Genomic DNA, 18,512 nt, shown 5'->3' with positions numbered 1-18,512 from the left:
TTAAACCGTTATAATGGTTTTCAGAACTGATTTGATAAGTAGTTACATCTATAAATATGTTTAGCTCATGAAAAAAAAAAGGAAGTTGTCCAACCCTAACTATGACTCAAGGCATCTAGGCGGACATGCTGAAGTGCGCGGACGAGATCTAGGGCAAATAGAATGTCTCTTTACGTCTTGTTTGTCGTTTTAGCGTGTGGCCTAGCGTCATGCTAGGGGTCGGGCGGAATATGAATGTTTTGTTGGTTCATTCAAATTTTCTTCTCATATAGTTCAACAAAGAATATACTCCTCAATATACTTATTTACATAAATTGCAGGATGAAGAGGACAGTCAAAGACTACTCTCATCTGTGGAATGTCCAGAGTGATACCAAACAAGACTCATGATATACACTGGTTGTGGCGTCAAATCAGTCCCTGAAGTCAGTCCTTGTGGCTTGCCAAAGTATGACAATTAAAGTTATAGACACCTTATGTAAATATCTCATTTCTCCCTTTTCAACCCATAGTTTTTGGTCTATTGGTTTGTCAAGGTAGGTAGTGTTTATATGACTTGTAAGTATCAAAGACGGAAAAAGAAAGAGATTAGTGAGTACAAAAAATTAGGGCCGTCTCGATAGAGCTAGCATCATGTGCAATACTACATTGCATAAGCGACCAACTTAATGACTTATTAGTCTCCATTAATCGGATGATTAAAAGGTTGAAGTTACTTTATGATTATTAAACATGCGAGACAAAGAGAGCTTAAGGATAACATAAAGCGCTAGTTATCCACTAAACAGAAACCAACCGTGCTAATTTTCCAACTATTCGTGTTATCAGATTTGAAAACATCAGCACTTCATAAATCCACAATTTACCTATTTTTAAGAGACTAAAATCTTATAAACAAAATTTTGAGTTTATCGACGAAGTAGATTATGGCAAAGAGAAATTGAACACATTAAAGATCCGAATATAGAGACCAAATCAGGACAACATCCTGAAACATGACCCATTCAATTTCAATGGATGTCTAATAAAGCACACTATAAGAATAAATATCATAATGTTTCTTCTTTGTAAAAACAGAGGAAGAAATAGTCAGTGTTGGATTTGAGCGTGGGTTTTTAAAATTATCACTTTTCATGATTCTCTTGATTTGATGGCATAAGGGTCCCTTTCTTTTTTTAAATTTGACTATAGTCATATTTTATTACTATTTTACTGTATTATTATTCAAGCAGAGTGATTTTATAGAGATTTGTGTAATTGAGATCCAACGGTTTTAATAGATAGACAGGTAATGTTGATGTGGTAAGCTGGGAGGGTCCCATGACCAAGGCTCGTGCGTTATATCAAAAAAATGGTGGGTGTTTCAGAGAGTCATGGTCTAGATGAATTATGATGATTAGTGGCATGAAGCCAAAACAGAAGCTGCTATCATTCTCTATGCTCCTTCTTATTCCCTTCCTCTTGGATTGAGCAGTGGTGGGTTGGGAAACCCTAAAAATGTGGGAGACAACCCAAAAGGAGGAAAAACAACAACTAAAAGATTGATGTTTTGATTCCAATTCTAAGCCATTAGTGTTAAATAAAATTCATACATACACCGATACACGTCAATCATACAATAGTAGTATATTCTAAACAATTTACAGTATTTGTATCGTAAAAAGAAGATTTGTGACGGTGACTTCCCCGTCTTTAGAGACGGGAGAGCAATATGTTATACTGTTACCATTACATTCTTGAAGTCAACTCTAAGTTAATTGTTATAGTAAATTCTTAAGAGTAAATTTTTGTATGCTCAAACTATACCAACTAAGTAGTAAATAATTCTGTTGTCGGAATAGTCCACCAACACACACCCGCACCATCAGCTGATGTGGCGGTTGTGGTTTAAAATTTTGATCAAATCTAGGCCGTTGAGAGATGAATATCACAACCGCCACATAAGTTAGGAACTTTCTTTTGTAAAATCCTTTCTAACTCTAGCATCTCCCTAACCTTATTAGGTTAGTAAAACATCAATTGTTGAGAGAGGTACATTGAAAGTTCAGATGTGTGAGAGACAGTCTTACTTCTTGACTTGAACTTTTGGGGTCGAAGAGCCCAATACTACCAAACATTTGTTCCAGAGCCCAGAAAAAAAAAAAAGTCTGAACCCAATAACTAGGGGTGAGCAACGGTCGGTTTTTTTCGGTTTTGGCTCGAGCCGAAGCCGAACCAATAAGTGACGGTTTGACTAAATCGTCGGCCGAAGTCGAGCCGAACATTTGGCCGGCCGACATGGTTCGACTCGGTTTGGTTCGGCTCGGTTGAGTTCGATTGATCGGTTTAACCTATCACAATTTAGAGAAAATTGTAAACTAATGTCATTCATTTCATTGCATACACCGAAAATAAAAATTAAGAACTCATCATACTTTTCCACCATTACATATGCTGAAAATAAAAATTAAAAATTCATCGTACTTTTCCACGATTACAAAAATAAATAAATAAATAGAAGTACGAATAGAAAATCTATAATTGTAAGTTATTAACTAAGAATAGGTTGTGGTAAATAGAAAATCAGTGAAGACTTACCTTTAAAACTTTTCAATCAAGTTGAATAGGTGGTTGATGAAGCCGACAACAACAACTAGGGAGGAGGACGGATAGTAGTATGGAAGATTCGATTAGGGGTTTTCTAATTTTTTTACTTTTTAGTTTAGCACTTTCTAACTTTACAAAATTATTATTTCATTTTTCCTTAGGGTTCGGTCGGTTCGGTTTGGGCGGTTTCTAGAAACTCAAGTCGAGGCCAAACCAAGCCGAATTAGGGTTGTTCGGTTTTTCGGCCGAACCGAGTCGAACGGTGATCGGTTCGGCCTAAAAATCGGTCGGTACGGTTCGACTTGGTTTGGTTCGGCCAATTGGTTCGGTTTCTGCTCACCCCTACCAATAACCAGGGGTGGACAGAGAGAATTTTGAGATAATCCCACATTAGTTGTAGAAGCGGTAGACGGTAAGTTCATAAGTTAGAGAAAAAACTTCACGTGTTGAACTAGCTTTCGCAGAGAGATCCGACACCACCCAAAATGTAAGACCATGCCCACTACATCAGCTGCCCCATCACATAGTCAATAATAATGGTAAGATAAAGTGATTCTCTAAACCTATTTGAATGAGTAGAAGAATAAGACATGAGTTGTTGTGGGGGCCTCCCACAAAGTCACTCTCATATCTCATTCCTCTTTAGCTCTATATATTTTGAAGCACCAATTCTCCTCCTCCCCATCACAACTACTCTTATTTTTCTTCCTTTCTCTCTTTCCTTCTTGTTCTTAGTTTCTGCTTCAATGGCGGATACAAGTGGTTCAACTAGCTGGTCTAAGAGAATGTGTTCAATGCCTGAGCGAACCCAACTGCATTTAGCCATGTTGGCTTTGCAGTTTGGGTACGCTGGTTTTCATGTCGTGTCCCGAGCTGCCCTTAATATGGGCATTAGCAAGCTTGTCTTCCCTGTCTATAGAAACATCATAGCTTTCCTTCTTCTTCTACCCTTTGCTTATTTTCTCGAAAAGTAATTAAACTACTAATCAAGCATTAATCCTTATTAACTTTTAATTAGCAAACAATAACTATCTCTTTATATCCTCTTTATAATTAATTTGATGTTTGTTTATATAGGAAGGATAGGCCAAGGATTAATTTCTCATTTCTTGTTCAGTTCTTCCTCCTAGCACTTATTGGGTAATTAATTAAAATCTTAGAAACAATTTTAATTTTTTCTTCTTCTTAAACACTTAATTAATCTTCTTCTTGATTAATTAATTACAGAATAACTGCAAATCAAGGTTTTTACTTATTGGGTTTGGATAATACATCACCCACTTTTGCTTCTGCAATTCAAAACTCAGTTCCAGCTTTAACCTTCTTGATGGCAGTTGCTCTTAGGCAAGTAATCCATATTCACTAACTAAATAATATATAATCTCATCACTTAATAATGTACTAAACAATTGTTAATGAATTGTCGATTATGCAGAATCGAACAAGTTCGATTAAATCGAAAAGACGGAATAGCGAAAGCATTAGGAACACTGTCTTGTGTTGCAGGAGCTACAGTTATAACTCTATACAAAGGACCAACAATATTTACACCAACACCACCATTAACATTACATGAAGAAACACCATTCTTTCACTCTCTAGGAGATGCAAGTGGGAAGAATTGGACTTTGGGTTGCATTTATCTCATAGGCCATTGTCTTTCATGGTCAGGATGGCTAGTTCTTCAAGCTCCAGTTCTAAAGAAATACCCGGCTCGTTTATCTGTTACTTCCTATACATGTTTCTTTGGTGTTATTCAGTTTCTAGCTATTGCTGCTGTTCTTGAAAGAGATTCTCAAGCTTGGTTAATTCACTCTGGTGGGGAATTGTTCAGTGTTTTCTATGCTGTAAGTACTATGTCTACCTTATCGGTCAATAATACTGTATAACTTCGCGTGCGTTTACAGGCGCCGTTCCTTTTACTCTTGGGTGTCCCTCTCTCTCTTAGCGCCTCAAGGATTGGGGAAGTCCGATGACACTCGAACTGTGCGCAACCCTTGTTGGGATTGAGACGCACGGACTCACCACCAATCCTACTTCCCTCGGATTACCCTAATCTGTAGGCTTCAGACGGTTCAGTCAGAGACCCACGGAAAGTGCCAAGAGAGGGGTGGGCTAAGAGGATGCTTTTAGAGGCACCCCATGGAAATGATCTAAAGATTGATTTTATTTTTTTTCCACAAAATCAGGTTGGCCTCGTATAAGAGTATAATGAGTATAAGAAGAAGATGAGCTAAGAATTTGGTTGGGGTGTTGGGTTTATTTTGCAGGGATTTGTGGCATCAGGGATTGCTTTTGCAGTTCAAATATGGTGCATTGACAGAGGAGGTCCAGTCTTTGTTGCTGTCTATCAACCAGTTCAAACCCTTGTCGTGGCAATCATGGCTTCTATTGCACTCGGCGAAGAGTTCTACTTGGGAGGGTACGTCGTTTGTCTAATCACTCTACATTTTATTTTGTTTTTTTATTTCTTCTACCTGTCCGGACACAATTTATAGAGAGCAAGTCATTTTTTCATCTCTTAAAACTCCACACAAAAAAAACATTTATTTCACTTTTCTTATCGTTTAAAAGTAAAAGTCATGTTAGATATATAGTCCCACCAATGGGTGGATACACTTTTTTTTTTTTTGTTGAACTATGGGTGGATACACATAGGTTGAGCATTTTAGGTTCTTGTGAAATTAGTCGACCACTCATTCTGGTTACCGACTTTCATGTGACATGTTTAATGGAAGAGGCGGGTCTCAAAAAACTTATCATATCGGTTTTGGTCGTAGATAATTGAATTAGTATTAGTAGATAATTATGAATCAACTTATTTTAAAACAAAGTTATTCTTTATCTTGGTATCTTGAAGTACAAATCTTAATTTGTCTCGCTTAAATTAAGGGTAAGAAACCCTAATTGAAAAATCAAATAGTCAAGATTATAGAGAATGATATCCATATAAAGTGGGGTTTAATGAATACTAAATAGAATTTGGATGTATATTTTTACAGGATAATTGGAGCAGTGTTTATCATATTGGGATTATATTTGGTGTTATGGGGTAAAAGTGAAGAAAAGAAATTTGCTGCAAAAGTAGTTGTTCTTCCATCGACTGCGGATCACGGAAATAACAGACCAACGGGCCATATCAAATCAACCTTGGTTCAGCCATTGCTACCTTCTTCTACTGAAAATGCATGATACATATATATTTGTGTATCACAGTTCTACTCAATGTGTGTTGTTGTTGTTGTTGGTTTGTCAAGATTAGTAGTATCACTTTACTTAAATCAGAGAGAGTTGTGAGTGCAATTTGTGGAGTTTATTAATGTAATGGATTTTGATATGTTTAAATAGAAGTTTTAATTGTTAGTCAATTAAGAAATAATGTCTAACATTGTTTCATTTTAAAATGATCTTTATTTGCACGTAATTCTGGGGAATTTTAGACAGAGATACCTACCAGTAGTACTAATTCTGATGATGTCAAAATTTATCTTTCTGCTGTCATTGAAGATGAGAGCCAACTTCGTTGAATCTCAAACTGCTCTTCATGAACTGGAGTGAAACCTGTAAGGAACTCCTCGCTGACGCTCAAGGCCGTCAAATTGTCCTTACAGTTAAAGTATTGGATATCGAATGACCGAGTTTGGGAGTTGGACCTTTGGTTGATCGTTAAGCTTGAGACTTAGCTTGTGACTGTGACGTAAGCGTCGTGCCTTCTTCGAGGCGAGTTCATTACTTTTTATAAGTTTATTTGGCTGACTTCATCTAGCGGGTTGAGATGAGACGGTTGGAGATCCACCATGAGGATTGAAACTATTATTTCGTAGTCTTGAGATTCCTCTTTGGGAACCTGTATATTTGATAGGCATTATGTTTCCTCATTCAGGGGGATACAATATTTAGGATAGATTGAGTTTCTGATCTTCTAGCTTGTGTGGGGAAAATTTCTTCCCCGCGAGATTCTTATATCTCAAGTTTATTAAATACTTAAGATCCTCGCCGACTATGATTGGAACAGAATCAACTCCATTTACTGGGACCTTCTTTGTCTTCTCTGAAATCCCACGACAGATCTGATTGTATTTGAACTCAAGCATGGTTTAAGCGCCTATGAAACAGTTGACTCTTTCGGATTCAACCTCCATATTGACTAGTCATGGTTGACTCTTTGGCCTTTTGGTATTTTATTGATTTATTGACGATAGTCAATTGATGACTATTTTTAGATCACGATTCTCGTCACTCCATAGTTCAAAGAAAAGAAACACAGGAGTAGAAGAACTAAATAGTCTTTCCTCTTGACTTTCGCAAATTATTCATATAGAAATTAAGGTAATGCATAATGCGTTTAAGTAAATAAATCTCCAGCGTTTAGGATTACCTGTGTCACCAGTGTTCTAAGAAACCTGACTATTTTTATCCTAGCGAGATTTCTTTTGCAAAGCTGTTTTCGAGAGCTGCTTACGTGTTCTTTCAAACATGAGAGGTTTGGATGACTTTAACTTTTTTAAGAACAAGTTCTCATTCCTTGCCTTTTGATTTTCGGGTAGCTTGATTTTCTAATCACACATTTTCTTCATTATCTTTTGGATCACAGACCACGCAATTCCTTTTAGATCATGCGTAGGACACGCGTTTCCTTCTTATTGTTTTGAAGTATTTTTTGTTTTTTTTATCACATTCACTGCATGTTTGACCGAGTCAGAGATTCACCACGATTTCCTAATGCGCAATGGTTACTTTGTCAGTTTTGGAGACGTTCTTCATTTATTCTTCAAGTTTGTTCCAACGCTTTTGCTTCTTCACCTTCCCTCTATAAATAGCTTACTTGATTCTTTAATTTTCTTCGTTAACAATTTTTCTTAAGATGTTCTTTTTTTTTCTCGAGTCTATTTCTCAGAATGTATATTCTGATTTCTTCAAGTCGACGGTGAGACTTTTGTTTAAATTTGTTTTTGGATTTTTAAGTTCAATATTCCATTCAAAGAAGTTCTGTCAAATGGGAAGTATACTCAAGGAAGCAATGCTAATCTTGAGGATTCAAGATTATATATATGATTAATAGGGAGAATAAAAAATTTTATCTTGGGATTTAAATATAAAATGTGTTGACAGTTGAGTTTTGATTCTAAATTTTAATTTAGAATTTTTGGGCTTATAGTCCAAAAAACGGGTCCTAATAGTAGATATAATCCTCTCTAATTCTATAAAGGGTTTTAAAACCAAAAAAATAATATAAATGGATATCTAGTCCATTTGGTCTCATCTAGAGAGAAAACACAAATCTCTAGAATAAATATTATTTCATAATCCCTAATCTAACCTTTCCATATTTTATAACTGATTTATCTTCGAAATCTATGCATATCTTTTTCCATATTTATCTCTCATATTTCTTTGCAATCATGTTTCTATTCAAAGTAAGGATATCTTCATTATTATCTTCCATATTTCGCTCTCCAATCATGTTTCTATTCAAAGTAAGGATATCTTCATTATTTTCAGTAACGGAAACTCTTTATTTTATCTCTCTAAAACCGATTTAGTTGACAAACCTCCATTAAACTCAGAAAATCTTCTTCTTCTACATTATATTGTTGTCCAAATTTATCATTTATCAGGTTTAATACTTTCGAAATCTTTATAAACACCATTGTTAATATCTAATATTTCTTCTTATAACTAAAACCCTAATTATTTCGCTCTATTATAAAACGTATCAGATTTATGATACATATCTATAAGATCTGTTTACTAATTCATTAACTCCGAATTTATGATGTTTATTTTCTCTCTCTAAAATTTTCATAACTGTTTAAGATCTTTATGTTTATTCCTTATTCAATGATTCCTTCAAAGTTAGTATGTTATGTTTGCATCCAGTGATAATATCATATTTTTTAGATCTATGTTTAATCTTCTGTTGTTTCTTATATTTCGTGAGATCAGATTATCAATCATCTATGAAATGTTTGGTGTTTATTTTCTTTCTCTCTATTAAAATTTCATTTATGTTTTTAATCTTGATGTTTAATCCTTCAACTTGAGTTTGACATTATTGCAATCAATCATCATAGCAGATATCTTTAGATTTGTAGTTTAAGCATAATGATATTCTCATTTTTTTTCTTCAGATATGGTTTTCAATCCGTACGGATTTATGAAACATTTGTTCTTTCGTACGGTTACTCATAACAGAATTTACAGTACATGTACTTTATCGTAAATTACCACAATTTATAGTAAATTATGGGTAATTTATAGAACATTACTCGTGCTTTAACACCAAAACAGTACTCATTTCATTAGTAGAAATGCTTCGCTTTACTATCAAATCTCGTGTACTTTGCAATAGAGTATATATAATTTACGTATATCTTCATGTTCTTACCATTATGTAAATAATTTACGTATAAGTGCACATAAATTGTGTATTATTTATTTACCATTATGTGTACTTTTCACCCAAAAGAGTAGCCTTGATAAGTTTACCAAACTACTCAAAACCTTCAAATGTTGTCAAAATTTGACAAACATTATATATAATTTACGAAACTGTAGTTTATAATACAATATATGATTTTTTTTTCTTTAATGTATGTGTATTTATGTGTGTAGATTTGATATACCAGATGAAATTTCAAAGAGAATCGTCAAATCAAAGTGAGTCAACGAAACTAATGGAGTGTACATGGATGGGCACCATTTTTGAACCAAAGAAGATTTTGTACTTTTTTTTTTGTAACAGAATGTAAAGGATGTGTAATGTAAAAGAAATTATGTGTAATTTATTGAACAAGACCCACATACATTTGATAAGTTATGTTGTATACTTGACAAATGATGGTTTCCTCGTCATAAATAATACATAATTTACGTATTTGTTTCCTAATTTGTATTCTATGTGTATTTATGTATGAGTAAAAACGAAAACACATGTTGCTTTAATGTTCCTAGAAAAATATACTATTTCCAAAACTGAAAGTTAAGTGAGAGAAAGTGATATATATGTTTTGTATATTAACTCCCAAATCACGCTAAATTGATCCTTGAAAATATACTATTTCCAAATCTGAAAGTTAAGTGAGAGAAAATTGATTTGAATCGAAAAAAATTACATAGTAAGAGAGAGAAAATTGATTTGGTTTCCAAATCCGTAAAGAGAGAAAATTGATTTGGTTACGATTTTTGTTTTGAATTGATTTGGAAATAGATTTGCTTTCCAAAACGGTTAGAAGATAGAGAAAAATCAATTTCGGATTTATACGTTAGTTGCTTTAAATCCCCTAAATCACGCCCACATTAGAAACATTCCAAATTCACCCTGGAAAATTAAAAATCCCGTGATTTTTGTAGGAGGGACATGGACGGTAGTTCTCTCATAAAGAATGGGTTATTATGTCCATAATGTAAAAGGACTAAATATCCATGTTTTGAGAAGATTGGATCATAAACCTTTTTTGAATATTATTTTGGTCTATATACCCACGGACTCTTTAATTTATACATTTCTTTATCCTTAAGTCAAGTTTATGAAGATTGAAACTCGCTTAAAATAAGAGAATAAAAGATGAAAACAAAACATAATTTAATTTTTTAGGGGAATTTGGTCAAAATTCCCCAAAAAATTTAAACTTAGGTTAAAAATGATCAGTCAACTTTTTTAGTCTCTAGCTTCCTGAGTACTTTTTTAATTTGCAACACATTTGCAACGCCTTGCGACAACTTTACAACTGTTTTTCAACAGCTTTCAATGCCTTACAATCCTTTTGTAAAAGATAGAGTTATTTTTCAAATAACCCCCAACTTTATGACCAGCTTCCTGCCTAGCCCCTACTTTATCAAAAATACCCAAATGGCCTCCCTTTTCAATTACCGTTATAACTCCGTTAACTAGTCATCACTTCTCTCTCTTTCATCTCATCACCTCTCTCCGCCAGCTCATCGTCTTCAATGGCAGAGGTCGTTGGGCAGCCAATTTTCCGGCCGACGACCTTCAAACATAAATTATTATTTTTTTCCTCTCCTCCCTCTCTCTCTCTCTAAAAAAAATTCCCTCTCTCCTTTTTCTCTAGATCTGGTTCGAACAGACCTTTGAAGATTTGTTCGAACTAGACCTGAACAGACCTTTAAAGGAAGGTCTGTTCGACTACTATTCAGTCGAACATACCTGGTTCACCATGAACCAGATCTAGAGAGAGAAAGGAGAGAGAATTTTTTTTTTTTTGTGTTTGAAGGTCGCCAGCCAGAAAATTAGCTGGCCGACGACCTTTGCCGGTGAAGACGATGAGGTGGCGATAGGATGAGGTGTCAGAGAGAGGTGATGAGATGGAAGACAGAGAAGTGATGACTAGTTAACAGAGTTATAACAGTAATTGAAAAAGGAGACCATCTCGGTACTTTTGATAAAGTAAAGATTTTACCTTTTATTTTTAACTAAAAAAAAAAAAAAATTAAAATTTGATCTTCGCTCTAATTTCTTTTTTTTTTTAATTTTTCGCTGATTAAGTTTAGTTGGACCGACCATTCAAACTCAATCGAAACAAATCAAACCTAATCGCTTGGTCTTTCGTTAGCCTAGCTTTTGTCGACCATTAAGAACACCACCATTAATTGGTTTGACTTGAGTCAACTCAGAATAAAGGTCAAGTGACTATTGCTCATCCCTGCTACTCAAATATGTCAGGATGGTGTGTGTGGAGAAGGAATCCAAGCATGGGATTAAAGGAAAAGAGGTGTTAGTACGGACGTACGGTTTCTCATTCTCTTCCAGTTCCAGACAGACATCATCATTTTTATTACCAGGAAAAGTATGAATTATGAGATGTATCGATCAAATACTGCTCTGTTTAAATTTGGTATCATTCAACAATTCAGATCATCATGACCTTATAACAATCATGATTCATCCACCTTCCAATGTCTATGGTCAATCAAAATTCTATATTCAATATTATTACCACCAAATATTGTTTGACCCCCCTATTTAACATATAATATTTGCCTTAGTTCCACTGTTGTTGATATATATTTTTCAATCGTCACATTCATATTTTATTTTTAATGATCATAAAGGTGCACATTTCACCAAAACCAAAAAAAATAACGTAATCGTCGAGTGATTCTCCAAGAGTGATCCTAAATATGTGGCAGATTATGATGTATTTTATTTCAATTTCACTATTATTTATAAAGCTTATACCTTTTATCTTTTTCAGTTTAGTTTTTGAAAATGACACATTTTATCTCATGTTCATATATACTATAGGATATTCCACAGGCTTCTCTGGTTCTCTTTTAACCATGTGACCAAACTTTTAGGGTGTCTGTAAGCACACCCTATTTGCAGTTTGTTGTTCTTAATGTGAGCATGGTTTTTCTTTTTAGGTTTTATAGAGCTTCCATCCTGTCCGAAGCAGTGGCTGGTGATAAACCAGAATAGCTCATTCTCTAAGGTAGAAAGATCGAACGCCAAGATAGAGAATGAGCCATTCGAGCTTTCTAATAAATTAGAGAATGAGCTATTCTGGTTTGTGTGCAATTAGAAACTTTGTGATAAAACAGATAGAGTTGAAACTCGAAAAATAGTTAGGATATTCGGCTGAGAACACAAACTCTGTTCTAATGAGGAAACCAAAGCGAGCGAAAACTTTAATCGAACCATGGGAACAACACGTCGTACTTCTTTTCCCTCTCATTGTGTCAGTTGATTTTGGGGCTTTTCTAGATCTATCAACTATTTTCTTAATTCTGTAATTTAAATTTTATTCGGGGTTCTTGGAGTCTATTGTTGTTCCAGCTGCTAGACTTTCTTTCTTTTGAATCTTACTTTTAAGTGCCAGATCTAATGGCTTTCTCCATGTCTTTCTTTTTTATTTGAAATTGTTAAGGGTTAATGCTCCCGACATTTACAATGAAAAAGAGTTGAATTACAAAGAAACTAAGAGATTTTTTTTTTTTTTTTGAGAAATCGACTACGATCTACGTTAGTCGTTACAAGGCATTGATACATCATGAAGATGTAATGAGCACGATAAACCGCCTAATTTAAATCATAATGAAAGAGGCCTAAAGTCCGCCAGCATGAAGAGGCCTAAAACACGACAAATTTATTATATTATTAACTTTATATATTGCTTAAATTACATGAGATAAATGATGATGTCCAACTGCTTCTACCGAGACTCGATCCCACGACCTCATGGGCTTAAGAGGGTGTCCAACTAAGAGAACTTATTGAGCTATATGCAATGCTTGAAATTAATAATTAATTAAGAATGTCTGATTCTAATTACACCTAGTTTGTCCTCTTCGGGAATCTCTTTCAGTTCTTCTTGGAGTATCCCTCTTACTAAAATCAATTCTGTTTTGCTATTTCTTGATAAGATATTAGATATGATAACAAGCATCTTTTACTATTGCTTCTACTTATGTGCAGTTTGAAAGTTGAGGCCTTCTTAGGGATTATCCCCTCTACAAGTGTCTGACCTATTTACCAGGTAAACTACCGTCTTTCATTTATAAGGTTATCAGTGGTTGCGAAATCTCTGAAGAGAAGTGATTGGTGAGGACTCTTGTTTCCGTACTTTGTTTTAGTCTTCCCAACTTTTGCTCGGGTTGGTTTTGATGGTGAGAAATGTCCGAATTATGTTATGAAGATAAGTTTATTCACTTGCTACTCAGTTCAAGCTCCATTCTATAACTACGACGTGTTTCTTTTATCAAAGTCTGTTAGATCATTGGCTTGGACCTTCTCCTACCACGGATGTTACTTTATGTTGTTTTCTTATATTCTAGTTTAAGTGTCTGCATATGTTGTATATTTCTTTGTTTTGCTTTCAATATACACCCTCGACCGGACAAAAGTGGTGTGTGCATATAAAACTTCCCACTGGCAATGTTTACCCTTTCATTATCAATCTAACAAGGGTAATCAAACCACATTTGCCAACCCAATTTGCTCATTCATTATGCACATAATTTGATTGTCAGAGGATTGAAGTAAAATAAATAAGACCAAAAAACTTGAGTATGTCATGCCAAATCACCAAGGTCAGGAATTGTGGTTAGTTAAGCATATACTATAACTCCAACAATACTTGAAAGAACATTATCTAACTTTTCCCTCACCATCTTCTCCTTCCAACTCCACAACCATAGCTTCATCCCTAACACTACTACCAGCAGAATCATCTCTACCTTTATGATGTGAAGCTACAAACAAATAAATCACGAAATTAACGATACTAATTGCCATTAACAACCAATAAAAGTAGTCGAGTCGACTATCTTCACTTAGTTTTTTCCTTAACCACCCTTTGTCTTCCCCACCTGTGGTTCTTTCTATGATCTTAACAAGTGCAGTACTTAGCCAACCACCAATACCAATCTCACTTAGAAACATTGCACTACTTAGACTTCGAGTTCCATCGGTCGCTTCATCGTAAAAGAACTCCAATTGACCAACATATGTAAACACTTCTGCACTACTCATTAGGGCAAATTGTGGTAGTAACCAAAATACACTCATCGACAATGGAGTTGAGTAGTTTTCTCTTCTCTTTTTCTCAACTAATGCAGCAAAAACCATAGCAAATATCGATATGAATAAGCCAACACCCATTCTTTGCAGTGAGGTTATGCCTCGTCGATGACCTGTTCTACGACGAAGGATAGGGACTACCAATTTTTCGTAAACAGGGACGAGGATGAGAGCGTTGATGACACTGAAGATAGCAATAGAGCCAATGGGTATGACAAAATTGGGGCCGAGACTTCGATCCATTAAAGTGGCTTGGCTAATGAAAAAGGTAGAAAGTTGAGCATAAGGGATGGATAATACTATTGTAGATGCCCATATTGGTAAAACCCTAATGAAGGATTTGAATTCTTCAACTTGAGTGATTGTACATAGGTTCCAACGGTTAGTTGTGTCCCCTTCTTGGTTGGTTATAACTGCTGCTTTGTCTAAAAACCTGCCAACAACAAGACATGAGATGATAACGAATCTGTACATTATATATTTACATACTAATTTTTTCGAGTACGTAATTGACATGACGTAATAGCTAATGTTATACCTGTATTGAGACGTTCTAGGTAGTTTCCTGGCACCAAAAATGTCGGATTCTTTAGTCTTGACTTCAAAAAGAACTGTATCATGTCTCGCCCTCACCCCTCTAAAATGGTTCCTCAGAGAAGATACACCAACTTGAAGGAACCTTGTCAAGGGACTACCCATGGGCTTTTGGTACCGATAAAGGCGTAGTCCGGCCAGTAAGATAACAATGGAACTCATCATCGCTAATGTGGGTAACCCGAATGCCCATCCCCAGCCCTTGTGAGTTTGTATATATGGTACAAATGCAATGCCAATTAGTGCTCCGGTATTAATTGCAAAGAAGAACCAATTGAAAAATGAGTACTTAAGAGGGAGTTCATTTTTGTCGGCCTCGTCGAATTGGTCTGCTCCAAATGACGATACACACGGCTTGATTCCTCCAGTACCGAGTCCAATTAGGGCTAGTGCACAGTAAAGGAAGGCTGTTTGGCCAGTCGTGGAGGGTTGGCAAACTTCACCACTTGCACAAGGTGGTGGTCTTAAGCTGTCCAGGGTGCCAGAGAGTGTCAAAAGCACCAGTCCCTGATAATTGGATTAGAAACATCGATCAGGGAAAATCTATCCGCATGACAAGAAGTTTAAGGTAACAATTTTTTTAAGAGCAACCCAACGTGTACATGGTTTTGCTTATGTCGAAGGATCTAACCTGCGCACCCAAAAGACCTAAACACTAATCTTTATATCGGGACTATCACAATCTTTAATTTATAGGCGAGTCTTCTGCAGTTTTAATATCTTTTTTGACGACCGGAATTTAACAATTACCAATATTATCCTTCTTTTTCAATGTCAATCGAGCCCGACATGTACATGATTTTGTTACCCGTAAAGACTCCTCAAACCTCTGTAAAATAACCTCAATACGTTCTAAGCTTTTGAGCTTGTGGGAAAAACATGACTGTTGGGTTCTAAAATGATTTCAATTGTAGTTATCTGTAAAAGAAATGGGGGGAGGGGAGGGGGGGGGGGGGGGGCACTGACAGAGAGATGTGTATGACATTTACCTAACCTGGCAACTGTGACAGCTGAGGGGGAAACTGTGGACTTTGTCTTGGTACATCAGCCTGGCCAATATTTTGGTTCAAGTATTGGACCCACTGGTGTGTATTTTTCTGACTTAGAGTTGTTTTGCTTTGAGTTGAGGACCTTGTTTTGGCCTATTTGTGTTACTCCTTTCCTCTTAAAAAGTGTTACTATTGTTTGTTTGTTTCTTTCTCAAATTTCCAATTTGATCGTCTGAGTAGAATAAACCAAAAAGTAACTATTTCGACAAGTAAGACAAAAGCAGACGTTCAGATATCTGACTAGAGTCCATCCTAACCTCAAATTAGATTTAAAAAAAAAATACACACTTGGTCTTTAAGTTTGTGGTTATCCAATTCAAAATCAATTGGCAATAAGCGGAGATGACGTAGACATTATAATCTTAGCTGCTAGATCGTCCTTTTTACCGTGTGAGATTATTCTCACACGTCCCTCACGTCTGACGTTCTTTTGGGTCTAAGATGTGTTGTTTTTTACTTTTCGGGTGGCTTTTAATCTTATTACATGTAGACCTAGCTCTAATACCATGTTAAGTTTGTGGTCATCTGAGAGTAGTCCCTTATAAGATAAGAACGATCTAACGACCAAGAATATAATGTCTAGGGTCCTCTCACTCATTGTCAACTGGTTTTTAGTTGGATGACCACAAACTTAACATGATACCAGAGCAAGACCCACGCGTGATGGACCACACGTGCTCCATGTCACTTGCAAAGAAAAAAATACGTGTTAAGTTAAAAAATCCCACGTGAGAGGGAATGTGAGAATAGTCCCTCGTAGGAGAAGGGCGATCTAGCGACCAAGAGTATAATGTCTAGGCCCTCTGGTTATGAGTCAAATGACCACAAACTTAACACATGCTGAAGAAAAAAAAAAAACAAATTCTGGACAGATTTTTATTTTTTTTTGCTAAGTCTAATAAGATAAAAACCCTTTTTTTTTTTTGGAAGTCGACTACGATCAACGTATGTCGTTACATTTGGCATTGATACATCAAAGATGTGATACGCTCAATAACTGCCCACTCAAACTGGAACAAGAACCGGGCCTATAGCCCAACATGACAATGGCCTAAAGCCCAACTACATTATTTACACTCTAATAATCTCAAATCAAATAAAATAAAAACCCTTGACTTCATATTATTATTATTATTATTATTATTTATACGCGATCCCTCAATGAACCCTTCCTTTTTTTTCCTTTGATAAAATGGTGACAAGCTAACCATTTTTTCTCCAAATTAAAAAGTGTGACATTCATGTCTTCTAATGAAGCAATGTTTTCATCATTCACAAACTGTAAATTCAAAATTTTAATATTAATGTTCTCAAAATAAATATCTTAATATATTGTTGAATTACCAAGGACTTGAGTTGTCACATTAGAAAATCATCATTTTATTGAGATCATGAGATGGATAGAAGTGAACTAACACCCATAAATGAGTTACCCATGTCCTTAATTAAATGACTTACCTCTCCACTTGGTTTGCAAGAGGATAGAAAAGTGAAACTCAAAATAAAATAAAGTGGGTCTTTTATTTTTGAAGCTTTTAAGGATGGGTTTGACTTCTAGATAAAGATAGAAAGAAATATCACCCATCCATTTTTCAGATCTCACGTCTGAATTTTAAATATTTTCAGATAAAGTGTGATTCATTCTTAAACCTATAACTCTATAGTTGACTTTGACATTTTCTTATTCAAACTCTCACATCTGAGATCTAAATTCATAGTTGATCTTTATCTCTTCAAAATCCTTAAAAGTTCATTTTCATGTTGAAAGGGGGAGGTACTTACCAATGCATATATGCAAGAGAAGATGACAATGTTCAAAAACCGACCGAAATAAGCATCGGCAATGAAGGCACCGAAAAGTGTAGAACCGAAAGCTAATCCAATCCAATTCGTAACATGAGTAACTGCATCCGGCAAACTTTGGTGCATCTGTTGAATCAAATACAACCCTATATTCACTGCTATTCCGTAATATGTCAACCTCTCCGCCGTCTCATTTGCTGCAAATAAACACTTCCAATTTCATCATAAATATATTTTTCATATAGGCAATACCAAAATGCATGCATATACATATAGAGACAGAGAGAGATGGATCTTGGTGAAGAACCATACCTATGATAAAAGGGGTAACTCTCCAACCCCCCGTAAGTCGCTTATCTGCAATTTTCCCTCGAAAATCAACACTACCATTGCTTACTAATGTTGTAGTAACAGTACTATTGATGGAATCATCTCTCTGTTGTATTTATACTCATAAGATCAGAATGAGCTAATATATATATATATATATATATATATATGAAAACAAGAATAATACCAATAGTTGATCAAGAAAACAAGATATACATACTGATATATCATGATCTTGGTGGGTTTGGATCGGTTCTGAATATCGTTCGGCGGTTGGCCTGGCTGGTTCAATTCCATCCATGGAGTATAGGGTAGCTGATCAAACTCAATTTGTTTTCTTTGGTAAATATCAGTTGAGAAGTTAAGTACAAAGAAACCAACCTTGAAGGTTTTGGGGGGTTGTTTGTTTTTTGGAAATTTACTAATTAAGTTCTTTGGTTGGACTTTTTAGAAATAAATTTCAGCTTTGGCGTTTCTTGATTTTTATTTTATTTTGTTCGTTTCTGCCATGAATTTTGACTTTTTTCAAATTTTGGATTGTTTATTCATTTTCCTTTTTATATTTTTTCCTATCTTATTAAGAAAATAGTTGGGCCCACATTGACTTAAAA

At 35.3% G+C, this 18,512-nt stretch overlaps 2 protein-coding genes across 2 annotated transcripts; one reads left to right on the top strand and one right to left on the bottom strand.

Moving 5' to 3' along the window:
- Positions 1-3,250: 3,250 nt before the first annotated feature.
- Positions 3,251-5,990, top strand: LOC147533543 (protein WALLS ARE THIN 1-like). Its single transcript, XM_086647126.1, has 6 exons — positions 3,251-3,556; positions 3,664-3,726; positions 3,814-3,930; positions 4,022-4,433; positions 4,857-5,008; positions 5,589-5,990. Exons 1-6 carry the CDS (start codon positions 3,333-3,335, stop codon positions 5,776-5,778), a joined length of 1,158 nt encoding a protein of 385 aa, XP_086503252.1. The 5' UTR covers positions 3,251-3,332; the 3' UTR covers positions 5,779-5,990.
- A 7,648-nt stretch (positions 5,991-13,638) lies between these two features.
- LOC147533542 (protein NRT1/ PTR FAMILY 8.2-like) lies at positions 13,639-18,363 on the bottom strand. Its single transcript, XM_086647997.1, has 5 exons — positions 18,122-18,363; positions 17,884-18,007; positions 17,551-17,768; positions 14,664-15,226; positions 13,639-14,558 (listed from the first exon to the last, which is right to left on the bottom strand). The coding sequence occupies exons 1-5, from the start codon at positions 18,200-18,202 to the stop codon at positions 13,694-13,696; spliced, it is 1,851 nt and encodes a 616-aa protein (XP_086504123.1). The 5' UTR covers positions 18,203-18,363; the 3' UTR covers positions 13,639-13,693.
- Positions 18,364-18,512: the final 149 nt, after the last annotated feature.

The sequence above is a fragment of the Eschscholzia californica genome, unplaced genomic scaffold (genome assembly GCF_041429995.1).
Source record: "Eschscholzia californica isolate CP2 unplaced genomic scaffold, dmEscCali1.0.p SCAF_6, whole genome shotgun sequence".
NCBI classification, from domain to species: domain Eukaryota; kingdom Viridiplantae; phylum Streptophyta; class Magnoliopsida; order Ranunculales; family Papaveraceae; genus Eschscholzia; species Eschscholzia californica.
This window is presented reverse-complemented; position numbering and strand designations above follow the sequence as displayed.

Coding starts and splice junctions, on each gene's coding strand:
- LOC147533542 (XM_086647997.1), bottom strand. CDS start 18,202: ATGGATGGAATTGAACCAGCCAGGCCAACCGCCGAACGATATTCAGAA. Junction 18,008..18,121: donor ACCAAGATCATGATATATCA/GTATGTATATCT, acceptor TAAATACAACAG/AGAGATGATTCCATCAATAG. Junction 17,769..17,883: donor AGTTACCCCTTTTATCATAG/GTATGGTTCTTC, acceptor GTTTATTTGCAG/CAAATGAGACGGCGGAGAGG.
- LOC147533543 (XM_086647126.1), top strand. CDS start 3,333: ATGGCGGATACAAGTGGTTCAACTAGCTGGTCTAAGAGAATGTGTTCA. Junction 3,557..3,663: donor TTTGCTTATTTTCTCGAAAA/GTAATTAAACTA, acceptor TTGTTTATATAG/GAAGGATAGGCCAAGGATTA. Junction 5,009..5,588: donor GAAGAGTTCTACTTGGGAGG/GTACGTCGTTTG, acceptor ATATTTTTACAG/GATAATTGGAGCAGTGTTTA.